At 32.7% G+C, this 13,538-nt stretch overlaps 2 protein-coding genes across 2 annotated transcripts in view; both read left to right on the forward strand.

Annotated features, from left to right (window-relative positions):
* LOC126747368 (protein suppressor of white apricot) overlaps positions 1-4,495 on the forward strand; it is a 38,166-nt gene extending 33,671 nt beyond the window's left edge. Inside the window, exon 12 of the mRNA XM_050455949.1 lies at positions 140-4,495. Within this exon, the coding sequence (XP_050311906.1) occupies positions 140-272 (133 nt within the window). The 3' untranslated portion in view covers positions 273-4,495. The remainder of the gene's footprint in view (positions 1-139) is intronic.
* A 104-nt stretch (positions 4,496-4,599) lies between these two features.
* Positions 4,600-10,922, forward strand: LOC126747379 (uncharacterized). The gene is made up of 2 exons (XM_050455961.1): positions 4,600-4,753; positions 10,588-10,922. The coding sequence occupies exons 1-2, from the start codon at positions 4,715-4,717 to the stop codon at positions 10,897-10,899; spliced, it is 351 nt and encodes a 116-aa protein (XP_050311918.1). The 5' UTR covers positions 4,600-4,714; the 3' UTR covers positions 10,900-10,922.
* The last annotated feature ends 2,616 nt before the right edge of the window (positions 10,923-13,538 follow it).

The following is a 13,538-nucleotide window of genomic DNA, read 5'->3' on the forward strand; positions in this document are numbered from 1 at the left end:
AAAGCAGACATTTTTTTCTTTGAGTGACCATCATCAATTTTTTGTAACTTCCACTTTGTATTGTGTTCATTTGTATACCCATATTTGACACACTGGCGGTTGTATTGTGAGACAAATAATATTTTTCTCCCCTTTATAGAAAACGCTCAAAATCAAAAAGGAAGTCGAAAAAACACAAAAGATCCAGGTCCAGGTCTAGATCTAGATCGCCGTCTAGCCGAAGCAGAAGCAAATCAGTGGCGTCGCATATATCAATTAACGACAGCCCTTGACACAGGTGGGTTAGATACCAAAAGTGATAACATTCATTTAAGGGCCTTTATTGTTCAGCATGTATATAGTGGTTATTGTAAATATGTTTTTGTATATAAACCAGATCTATTATATGAACTATTTTTAATAATATTGTAATCAGGCATATGGGAAAGGCCTTTGGTTATTTTACAGGGTGTTTAAAAATGCATTTGGTTAAACCGAAGTACGAAACACGAGCACATCATTTTAAGCTTTTCATCTTTTATTAAAAGTTATTTTTATTTATCAATATTTGGTAGCTGTGACAATCGGTTTTTATGAAATATACAGGGCGATTTTTTTTTAATTTTTAATCACTAGTTCAAGTAAAGTCAAGTCCGGTACATCCGACTTGACTTTAGCAGTGAACTAGCAAATCAAAAAAACTTGTGTGTATCGGTAAGCTCAAATAAGCGTTACAACTTTCTTATTTATTTTAAGTTATTCTCTGGATCTCTTTATTAAATTTTTCGGAATGACTTAGGCAAATTTATTTCAGGACAAATATGACTCTGTTTTTACGCAGTTTTCTATCTGTTAATATCTATTTTTTTCTAAGCAAGACAATAAAATGCGATCATTTTGAAATGTACGTAAGATGTTTTTATTGCTTCAAAGTACGCATAAAAAAATATTTTTGATTTTACATGCATTCAATAATATTTTTTTTTAAGTTAAAGTTGACTCCTCAAAAAAATGTACCGTAAAATGGGATTTCTTTGACAGGTTTGCACCTATTATTGGACTATAACTCACAAACAAATTAAAAATTAAAATATTTTATATTTTCACGGTGTCTTGTGTACAAAATAGAGTAAATCACCCAATTATGGTTTTGTTTTATCGAGGGGGTATATATATACTATATATGTATTTTTTTGATGGAGTGCCAAAGTAGGCTTTATTATTGGGGTTACTTTGGCAAGGTATAAAAATACGTTTGTTGCCATTATAGACTTATTGCTAAGCCTACTTTGGCACCAAAAAAAAAGCCTAGTGCATTTTTTTTTGTGAAAATTATTTTTAGTCATATAGGTAAACTTTATTAAAACTCATTAATAGAAAATTAACTTATCATTTATTACAAAAACCCAATAACAGAAAATTAACATATTATTTTTATGTAAAAACCGAAAAAAAAAACAAAAAAATTATAACTGATGTTTTTAAATACAGAAGTCCTTATCCTTCACACTGTCGTCGGAATTAAAATCAACATTTGTGCAGTCTATGCAGACGTAAAATTGATCTACACTTTTTTCGTTGCAAATTCCGCAAATCCATTTACAACACTGACAGCACCGAATCCAATCAGGACCTTGGTAGTTTTTCCATTTTTTAAAGCAAATTGCACAATTACCATCGTTTTTAGTTTTCACTTTTCTTTTTCTTGGCTCCCTTGGAGGTAGTACTTTGCTAGAAGCTGTTTGAAATGTTATCAGTGCAAGATCGTCGCTATCTTCATCACTGGTTTCTATAATCATCTTTTGAGTTCCTGAGGGACCAGCCACTGGTTCTGCATCAAAGTTTTCATTATTTATTGGTTCCTCGGTTCGAAGTTGTTTTCCAGGTTCTACTTTCTTCCCACGTTTTCTAACAGTTTTTTCCTTATTAGAACCGCGTAAGTCCTGAAGGACATCAATTAAGCTTTGCCTCATTGTTTTTTGCACCTCTTCAAAATTTTCTGGAAGAGCCCCTGGAATCCTTTTCAGAACTTCTGAAGGGTCATATGGACAAAGCCCTGTAGCTCTAAAGCCTGATTTAAGGTTGTTGCTCACATTTTCATTCACAGAATTCCATACTCTTGTTAACAAGGTGGGGAAATATTCTTTAGGAATGGAGGCGCTGGACTTTCATTTCATTCGTTTCATTTCTCCATTTGTCCAAGATTTCCCGCCATTTTTTTTCATGGGTGCGAAGACTGGAACATCTAATGGTTGCATTATAGGCGTGCTATTTGGGGGTAAAGAAATGAGAGACTAAGTTATCTCCGATTACAACTTTTTTCCCTCGAGTGTTCATATCTTTAATTTTAGGCAGCAGAATATCGAAAAACCATTTCTCGAATTGAATCATATCAAACCAACCACTAGAGTATTGGCATAAACCGTTCCAGGCGGACCTCCTTGAGTCCAATTCGCGTACAAATTTCCGGCTTTGTAAACAACCATTGGCGGCAAAAGCTCACCTGCGGTATTGCCGCATACCATAATGCTAACCGATGCTTTCGAATGTTGGACCCGTTCAACGCGTTTTGTTCCGCTGGGGACCACCACCTTCTTAGCTCCAGGATCATCCTGAACGTTGGTCTCATCATAGTTGAAGACCAGTCGAGGATCTGCATCCATTAAAACGTCTTTAATATTCTCAAAAAACTCATTTATAGCATTTGGTCCTACCGCTGCACGTGTTCGTTTGATATTCGCGGCTAAACGAACACTAAAGTTGTTTCTGGTGATAAAGTGTTCCAAAAAATCACTACCTGGAACATTGTCCTTGAATTCTTTAACAACACGACCTTTTTTTTTCTAAATATTTATGCAACACTTGCCGAATTTATCCGCTTTTGTAAAGGGAAAACCCCAATCACTCACTGTACTCAATGTCTTTGTCAACAAGTTCTCCTCCCAGGGGGGTAAACACGGTTGGGTGACCTGGGTGCCGTTCGTGGCTGCCCTTCAACTTGTTTTGAAGGGTTCCTCGCGAAATTTTAAATTTTTTGCTTGCCTTTGCTTGCGACATACCACCCCTAATGGCGGCAAGTGCATTTTGTAAATCGGCTGTTGAATAATTGGCGTAGGTATATATAAGGTATATATAATATTTGGCGCCCCCCCACTTTTGTCTTATAATGTCTTGGCATTTTTACCTAATTTACACCTGCAACAAAAGAGAATCACTGTAAAAAAAAATAAATAAATAAGGAGGGGAATTTTAAAATATACATAAATAAATATAGCAACCTGCCAAAGTAGGTTGAGGGTGCCAAAGTAACCCCGATTTACGGTACATCATCTCGGGAAAGCATACAGCATTCGGTATTAAAGAAAAATTATAGTTTAAGAATAAGAAAATGTCAGACTTGTCAGAAAAAAAATTAAAATCTCACTTTTGTGTTATAAATCATAAACAAAAATTAACTGTTTCAGTACCTAGATACTGATGTGTATATGACTGTTTGTTTATAATGTAATGTTTATAATACCATAACAAATTTTGAGTCAACATTTTAACCGAATCGTTTAGCGTTTTAAATGCCTAAAGTTGTCCTTCGAAACATTCTAACCTCTTTGGAGTGGTTTTACCTAGTTTTCGCCGCTTTTGAAGTAACTGTCAACGTTTCTCCTGTTGTGATCTCCATAATCATATTTCCAGCAAATCAAAGAGTACGTACTAGCACCAAAAATCTCAGCAGTAAGAGTGTCGAAGGCTTTTATATGTGGATATCATATGGAAAAATGTAGCCCTCACTGCTTTTTTTTATTTCTTCAAAAGAGTGAACGGTTCTTCTTATTGCCAAACCATAATAGTTAATCATTTTTACCATTGACTTATTAGTGAATTGCAATGGTTTAGCGTTAATTTATCGCTTTTTCGGGACCGTTTTTTTATTATTCTATTCTTCGGCCTTCCCTTTCCTATCAACCAGTCTTTTCTATACCTTGAAGTTGTCGATATATTCGTTTTTTACGTGGCATTTTACGCTTTTTACTATTTACTTCTCTACGTCTTTTTTGACATTTCTTGTCCAGGTTGCCATGTATATGGATTTTTCTGCATCCATCTCAGATTTATTTAACGTATTTTTACTCAATGTCCATTTTCGATATGTTATAACCGAACTCGACGGTAATCCATCAGCGTTATATGAAATTACAAAAATCACCCTGTGTATAGGAAAATACTGTGATATTGCTCGCAAAAAAAATCTAAATAATTTATAGGTACAACCCAATATGCTTATTTTATCTCTAACCAAGGAAAGTGATTGGCTTAAACTGATGCCTTATACACAGACGTACTAAAACCTTCCGACTTACGTTTTTTACACCCTGGCTTTAACTATTTTTCTTTTATTTATTTAAATTAATAAGGCAAGTGAAATTATTATTCTAATTAAAGTAAACCCTTATGCGAGGCTCATGTTTGACACCATCAACCTATTTCTTTTTTTAGCAAATAAACGTTTTCTCTCCCAAAATGTGTTTTTATTGTACCCCCTGTATAAAACATTGTTTTGTTTAAACGAAAATTGTTTATAATTACGAAACGTTGCAAAAAGAACGGAGAACGAAACCCGTGGAAAATCTGCGAGCTAAACAGTTTTTTTTTAATGGGGACATGCATCGGCTAACAGAAATTTTGTCTATCAGTGTGCAAATACGGATTGTGAAAAGGTGCAAGTTTTATTTCGTGAAACATGGAGCGAGTTTTTTTATGTTTTTTTGGTGCTCTATTGGTAAGTAATATTAGTTTCTATTACTGATTATAACTTGATTAAATTATGGGACAACAGTCTCCTTTACCAAAGCATTAGACCAAACGAGAATTTTAGCAAAAGCTTGTAAAAGGTATATTATAATAATATAACTAATGTTAAATTTTTTTGATTTAGGAGAGGTAAAAGTACGGAGAAGAGATAAAATTAAAAATTTATTGAATAGGTAGAAAGTTATGTTTAAATCCATACTTGCCACACTTTAGGTACATTTAACTTCTCTTTAAGTAGTTTCATATTCCCAACTATCTTTAAAAAAATTTTTTTTTAAATTCATTTTGCTTATTTATATTTACTTTTACAAAAATATTAGTTAAATTTGCTTATTAAAAATTGCTTTACTTCTATTTTTTAAATATTATACATACTTTGCTAAAATTACATACACAGGGTGGTCCAGGTAAAACGTTAATAATTTGTATAGCGGATGGCGAAAGTACTAATTATTTATTTATCATCCTTTTTACAAAAAAATATTAAGTATAAATATTTTTTAAAACTAAATGCATACTATTTTATCACAGTACAAAAAGGAGAATATGCAGGATTTCCAGTTGAAAATGGTGTACATGGGGATCTCGGAAACAGTTAAAGATCCTATATCTAGAAATTTTCAGACTGTGGGTAGGAAATAATTGAATTTCCAAATAAAAATAAAGAATTATCTAGGCGCACTATATTAAATGAGGCCGAAGTCAACATTTCATTTTCTTATAGGAGCCATACTGAATTTTAGACAGGCTCTTCAACCATGTATAACATATTTATATTCGGTCAGGATAAATAATTAAAATTAACGAAATAAAGGTTTCAGGGCAATAGGCCTTAGATATTTTTATTAATTATTATTGATCAGTAACATTTTAGAATTAAGGTAGGGCTTCAAATAAGCCACTAATTTCTCGCGCGCACAACATATATCGTCTCATTTCTGCTTCACAGGATTTTGTGCTAATTTCTGGATTAATTCTGTTAATATCTTCTAGAACAGTGTGTCTCAGTTCCTCTTCAGTTTCGTATGACCTACAGTAAACCGCATTTTTATGGAACCCTTTGTAACAAAAATCAAGCGGTGTTATGTCAGGAAATTTCGCAGGCTCTTACTACTGACCCAGGTTTCGTATCCCCTTGTTCGTAAATTCGTTATTTAAAATTCAATTTTAGTTTATTTTTAAATTTTCGCTCATTTCTTATAAACACACCCTGAAAATTTTGCTATTACTTCTTTTATAATAAAAAAGATATAAAGGATTTTATAAAACGCACTTTTTTCATCACCTGATTTTAAACATATCCATAAGTGCCAATAACAATAAAAGCCTAAACTATGCATTGACAAAAACATCTACCCCATATGTTCATACAGAATTAGAACATACAATAATAACATACATCCTGCAGATCTAAAAGCTTTATCGGAAGGCTCTTTTAAAAAAAAGGTAAAATCACTGCTTTAGTAGAATGGTGTTTGGTTACGTCTTACCGGTTATTTTACCTTTTTTTTAAAAGAGTGAACTCTATATACAGTAAGCTCCGGTTATAACGTACCCTCTAGGGTGAATAAAATTAGTACTTTATAACCGGAGGTACGCTATAAAAGAAACCAATAAAAATAAATATGTAAAGATTTATTTGTTTTAATTAAAGGACTAAATTAACAAAAAATACATCCTAAATATTAAATACAAAAAAAGATATAATATTAATATGTAACATATAACATTGAAATAGGATACATATACATATATGTAATCAAAATAAATCTGTACTATTTATTAGTTACGATTTTTCAAAAAAATAACGTGTTATATTTTTGTTTGCTGATTTTTTTTACACAATTTGAAATTCTCGATGTACTTCTCAACTTTTAACGAGACTTGTAAAATTGTATCATCAGATCCGTAATCAGTATATTGTAAGAAATTCGTAACAGTTTTAATTGCACAAAGTGCTTCACAATAACTTGGAATGGGTTCGTTCACTGGTCCATCATCATCGCCGCTTTCGTTATCGGAACTTAAATCATTCGTTGAACAGTTTGATTCTATAACTTCGGCAATAATGTCGCAATCCGTTAAGGTCTCCGTTGCTACCAGATTATCGTCGATGGTCGTAAAATTATCTAGTTCAGGAAGATATTTTTCTACAGTAGTTACGTCTTGGCAGTGATTTTACAACCAATAACTTAGCGGAATATCCCAGTCATCATCATCAACACTTTTATATTTCTCGTACCATTGACTCAGAGGCAAGTCATCATCTGAATTAAACTCCTCAATCGATTTCACTAGACCAGCATGTCGAAAGCAGTTTTGAATCGTTTTTTGTGAAACCTCATTCCAAGATTTCGCAATTATTTTTATCGAGTCTAGAATTGTTAGATTGAACGTTTCCTCACTATCCAATACTTGAATTAGGCGATACATAAAATATCTACGGTAATAGGTTTTCAGGCATTTTATTATGCCTTGATCCATTGGTTGTATGACAGAAGTGCAATTGGGAGGCAAAAATTCTAATCTGATATTTGTCAGATCTACATTCTTTGGATGAGCTGCACAATTGTCCACTAGAAGCAATAGTTTTTCATCCCACTCTTTCAAATAATTAATAAAAATGTCTGAAGTCATCCATGCGCGTCTATTCGATTTATAAATAACAGGCAGGTTTTTAATATTTTTCATGCACCTCGGTCGTTCGTATTTACCAATGACAAGAAGTTTTCATTTTTCACTACCTGTCATATTTGCACAAACCCAAACGGTGTATCTTAGCTTTGATTGTTTGCCTCCCACACACTTTTCTCCTCTAAATTTCAGTGTACGGTCTGGAGTCATCTTGTAAAATATAGTCCGGTCTCATCCCTATTAAAAATATCTTCACAGCTGTAATTTTGTGCAATACCTGGCCATTTCTCGGTTAACCAGTTCACCACAGCTTCCCTGCTAACATCTCCTGCTTCACCGGACACTTTGCCGACATTGATGTTGTGACGAACTTTAAAACGCTCGAGCCAACCCGTAGAGCACTTAAAATCTCCACCGTGTAATCCCTTAGATAAATCTTCCGCTTTTGCTTTTAAAAGTAGTCCACTTATAGGAATATTTTCGGTTCTTCTCACCCCAAACCATCGAATAAGAGCTTGATCCACATCTGGGCGTACGGGATTCCTAATTTTCTTAATTCTTTGCGATTTATTTTCACTTGCTTGCTTGATTTTTTCACGATTGCTCCGAATTGTAGAAACTGTTGTTTTTGCCATATTTTTCCTTCTCGCAATTTCCGATTTGTTAATTCCACTTTCAATACTTTTAATGATGTCTATTTTTTCTTTCAAATTTATAGCTCTGTGCTTATCCGTCATTTTACCAAAAAAACTACTAAAACTCGCGCTCGCACAGTAACACGCAATGTTCAATCTAAAACTACCGGTCATCTCATTTTGCATGTTCTATCACAGATGTAAATAGCTCCGCACGGAGCTAACGAAATAAAACAGGCAGGTTCTTTATCACATTATCAATATCTGAACAGTTATTTATTAAAAACGTAAATTTTAGACATATTTTACTTTTTTCCCTTTATATTATAAATAAAATAGTATGCTAACGTAACTATATGAATCAGTGTTTATTTTTTTCAGATATGTGTGTACATTTTGACCCTAACTTAACTTTTGTGGATCAGGTGGATGTCTCTAATCTCGCCAGTAGGGCATTGGGGTTTCTGGTAGGCAATTGGTGGGGTTTCCATAACACGGCAACAAAATTGTGTACGTTCTAAACCTATTTAATAAGCTTCTGTTATATGGAGCCCCTATGCAATTCATCGATTCAAGATCAGCAATTCAGATTCAACAAAAGTATCTACCGTTTACAGTTGATGGTTTATACCTACCGCAGAATATTCCATAGAACCTCCTTTTGACTTAATTCTCCTTGGAATCTTTTGAATTGGGGAGAAATAAAGTTTCACTTATATTGTTGCATATAGTTTCGCGTGGGGATATTGACTGTTCTGAATTACTCGAAAAATTAAATTTTTCGTCTAAAATTTATTAAATTCTAGTAGGACTTTTACCTATACAAAGTCAACACCAATATAGTCCTATATTCACCCTTGTCTGTCATGGTGTAGTAATGCTAATAGAATCTCTCAATCTTGTGATTTATTTGCTTACCAGTTAAGTTGCGAGAGCTTATTTGAGATTATACAATTAAATTTTCTGTTTGTTGTTTTTTTAAGCATTTAGAATCTTAGTAGGTATATATTTTATGTAACTTTTTCATTTAGAATTAATTTCTTTTTTCTAACTTACTTATTTTTTAATGTTACGATTACGACTTATTATTAGATTATTGAAAATACCATTTATACTATGCTATTATGTATAGAATATAAGAATGCATTTATTATTAGAACATTGTAATTCTAACTCTTTAATATTCTGTTGGACTATACTGCTAAAAATAAATATCGACTACAAAAGTGACCAACTTTTTTTCTAATTTAACCAACAAAATGGCGTAGTTTCAAAATTTTATCGTGATGATCGGTTTTGCTCTAATTTAGAATTTTAAGAAAATAAAAGCCAAAAGATCTTTATCCGTATAACCCGAAAATTTCAAAATGGCGCCTATCCACCATCTTATCTAATCCATAATATGGCGTGCGTCATTTTTTGTTACAAAAGTTAGTTGCCTTAAGCTTAGGTAAGAAGGAAATGATGTATATGAGAGTATATATATATTTATATAAAGTTCATAAAAGATAATAAAATATAGTGTTGGGTAATGCCCACAGGAAACTTATTGTACAACCCTTAAACCTTTAACAGGCAAAATAAAGAAATGCGTGTTGCTTAATGATCAGACAGAAATTGAATTGACAGCTTTATTGACAAGGGCGGGAGCGATCAACTTGGGTGGTGTTAGCGGTAAATTTAAATCTATTGCGCGATATTTGAATTTGAAGACATTGACAGAATTACAGAAAGTGATGCATTAACTGAAAAATAATGAAACATATATTTAAATAGAATTTGATTTTAAAGACTTAAAGAAATTAGAAGAAAATCGTTAAATGTCATTATTGTCATATTTAAAGTACGTCAAAAATTAGCCAATCAGAAAAAACAGTTGAACCATCTTGGGTGGCAGACTTTTCCACCCAGCCATATTCAACCTTCATAACCATGAAAAATGGCTAACGAGGACTGTCATTTCCAACATTATTAAACACAAAGATTACGTCACGATAGGGCTTAAGGATGGTGAAAATGCGGTGTGTGCTGCGGAAATGCCGACACTTTCATGGTCCGGCACTTCAGTTATGCAGGCCTCTGCCCATTATCAGCTAATTTCATTCTGTTGCTACGAGAACAAATACATACAGTATAATAGTAACATTAAACCTCATACAAAGTTTAGGTTTCTAAAAAGTTGTGAGATAACTTCATAATAAGAAATGTTTAATTACTTGACATATCAATGATGTTATTGCTATCAAATGTACGGCATTAGTATGGCCTTATTACTGTAGCCAATAGGAGCCGGCGTCATTAACCTTTTAACAGTTTAAAAATCTTGCGCCTTTTCAACTTACTTGCCCTAAAAATGGCAGGTAACAAAATGATGGCGCCATCTTGATTTCGACAATCCGCCATTTTCAGCTACAGTATTTTTTGCGTTAAAAAACACCACGCAAAGAAAAGTTAAAACTAATCATTAACGATTAAATAACTTAGATTAGAATATGAATATGTGAAATTTTTAACATTTTTCGTCTCGTTTCAGATTACAGTTGTGTTCTCAGCCGACATATCTACAAACAACATAAACCGGTCACCGAACGTTTACAATTCGAAAACCGATCCTGCCAGCATTATCGAGTCGCTACGCAAACAAATTCAGACCAAGGAGGAGGAACTGGAAAGGGCGGAAAAGACCAACAAGAATTTCGAGAACATGATCCAGTTGGTGAACATTTTGGGTCAAGTGGACACGTTTTTGACGGACAGGACGCGTGCGTTGGTTAAGAAATTGGCCATGCTGACCGAGGACGGTGACGATATCGTTGTCGCTAAAACTGTCAATAATAATGTGTAATAAAAAAACGTATTAGAGGAAAATTTATTAGTTTTTGTCGAATTAAAATTTTATATCAGATGGCACTTTTGTATATAAATTTTTGACTCGTCAGATCTCCATCTACTATACTTTGATTTATTCTCCGATTTCGATTAGCACATTTGGATAAACTCAAGTGTCACATAGCCTTTAATAATATACCTATGTAGAAATTCAAAAACGTTACATAATCTGAGCAAATTTTGAAGCCAAGAAAGAGAGAGAAACCACTATCAAATATCTAAAGTTCTCACAGTAAAAACTAGCCAATGCGCTTGAGTGATGATTATTGATCATTCGAGATTTGGCCAATAAACGAAAAGAGTTTTTTTCAAACATGCGCACCACTCAGTTCCACTGTGAGGTACACTTATGAGTTATAACATGGTACTTCAATTGCCTTTATTTGTTTAGGACCTTTAATTCTTAATAAAAACTTAATGTAAAAAATGTACTTGAACATTTATTAATATACCTGCCACACTTTTCATTATTTCTTTTAATTTTATGAAAAATAAAGGGATCACCATAGACATATATCCTACAACTGTCAGTTAGATGGTTCCAGCAACATTTGTTGCGCTACAAATGTATCAGGAGAAACCATACTTTAAGCAAATGAGAAAAAACAACGTATAAATCTCACAATGAAACAAGTAAGGTTGTTTTAGATTAATAGATAACTGTCCGAGCAGTTCAGCAAAAAGTGTCAGGCTATTTTGCAGCCGTTGTGTAGCAGATATGCAAGTCTTTAAGAGGTACTGCTTAATAAACGTGAATTCATAATTAATTTCACTTTCAATAAATTTGCTTAGATGTTATCATCAACCCACAATTAAAATCAACACCACCATTTAAAATCTATTTTGAAGAAGAAATGAACCAACCAGGTAAAAGATAAAGATCTTACTTCGTGAATAATAAAATACAGTACTTCATAAATTGATATTTATTTAAGTAGTGACGTAATCCTGAACCAAAAAGGTAAACCAGCATTTAAAATAATATTTATTCTAAAAATCAATTTAAATTTAAGACATGCAGGAGTCAGATAGAAGTTGGCTTAAATTTTCAGGAGGATTAATGACTAATGATAGCGGGTGTCATTACTTGAGGTAACATGTTATGCGCAACATAGGCAACTTTGGTGACATTCTCTGATACAATTTACATTTAATTTCAATTTTAATAAATTTACTAATAAGTTGCTCGGTTTTCATTATATGATTTAATAATCATATTCATTTGATAATCATTTAAGATATATTTTTTTTATTTGTTAGAAGTCATTAGGACTTAACCGTACTTCTATATGTTCATATATCGTCGGCTAAGTGGGTTAAACTGCTAACTCCGTTTTCTACCATTTTACGGGAAGTTAAAGAAACATTCTAATTTTACAATTTACAACATAGTTTTTTTTAGCAGGTTTTTTTTCAGTTTTACTATTTCAAAATCAGGAGTTAACAGGTTTTCATAACGTTTGAATAAAAACCATCATTATTTTTTTTTTTTTTTTTTTTAACAAAAATACAAAAAAAAACATTCTTTGGTAATAAGGAAAATATGAACAGAAAATCAGATCTAAAAAAATTTCCTATTTTGAACATTCTAAATCACTAAAATTAAAACACCAAACAAACTAATCATGGGGAATATTGTCATAAAACTCATGGTAGTCGACCGGCAGGGTTGCTTTTAGGAATTGTAGGTCATTAAATTTCCTTTTTGAAATATTACGTCTCTCAGTATGAAGTTGATTTAGACTATCAAATGGACAGGAACTTACATTTGAAGATTTTCTTTGGGGTAATATTTGCCATGTATCTTCAAAACTTAATTTATAAAATATACCTCCATCTGGGATATATTGCAATGCCCTAATCTGCGTTACCTTTGCATCACCTTTATTTCTTTCTAGACGGATACTTTTGAAGAAGTCAATTTTATCAAATTTTTCAAAAAAAGTGAAGTTAAGGTAATTTACTTCGTAAGGGGTAGCAATTTTACGAGCATTTCTACAAACTTGTATATACTCAGCGGGTACATTGATATTAATTTTTTTAAGCGTCGTTCTATAGTAAAGTGCATCATATCTGCCTCCATTTAAGTATGCCCTACTTCTAAATATTTTTGTGTAATTGTAACATTGAATTGTTGAGCAAAGTTCAAAAGTGCATTACTTAGTACAGCGTTCCGATTTTGGTAAGTACATCCATCTGTGTATATTATTATATTTTTATTATTGCTTTTGTTTATAAGAGGCATTACTTTAATTTCAAGGAAATTACACCAAATAGAAACATAAATTATGAACTTGCAGTTTTGTCCTATAATACAAGCTGCTGACATTTGACTTTGGTGACATTAGTACAGCTTGTAAGTCAGCCGTAAATACAAATGAGTGCTTTTGTTTATCACTCTCCTTTTCCATTCGAGCTTCTTTCTTCCGCTTGATATGTAAGCTAAACTCTTCTTCTGATAGGTTTCCCAGTTTGAAGTAAGTACACTTTTCACACTGGTCTTTCTTTGGTGAGAACAATGCGAGGTTTCGTGTATTTAACCCGTTATTAAAAATGGTTATCGATAGTGGCTTTAAACTTCGATTTTTGCACCAG

This window comes from Anthonomus grandis, chromosome 2, assembly GCF_022605725.1.
Source record: "Anthonomus grandis grandis chromosome 2, icAntGran1.3, whole genome shotgun sequence".
NCBI classification, from domain to species: domain Eukaryota; kingdom Metazoa; phylum Arthropoda; class Insecta; order Coleoptera; family Curculionidae; genus Anthonomus; species Anthonomus grandis.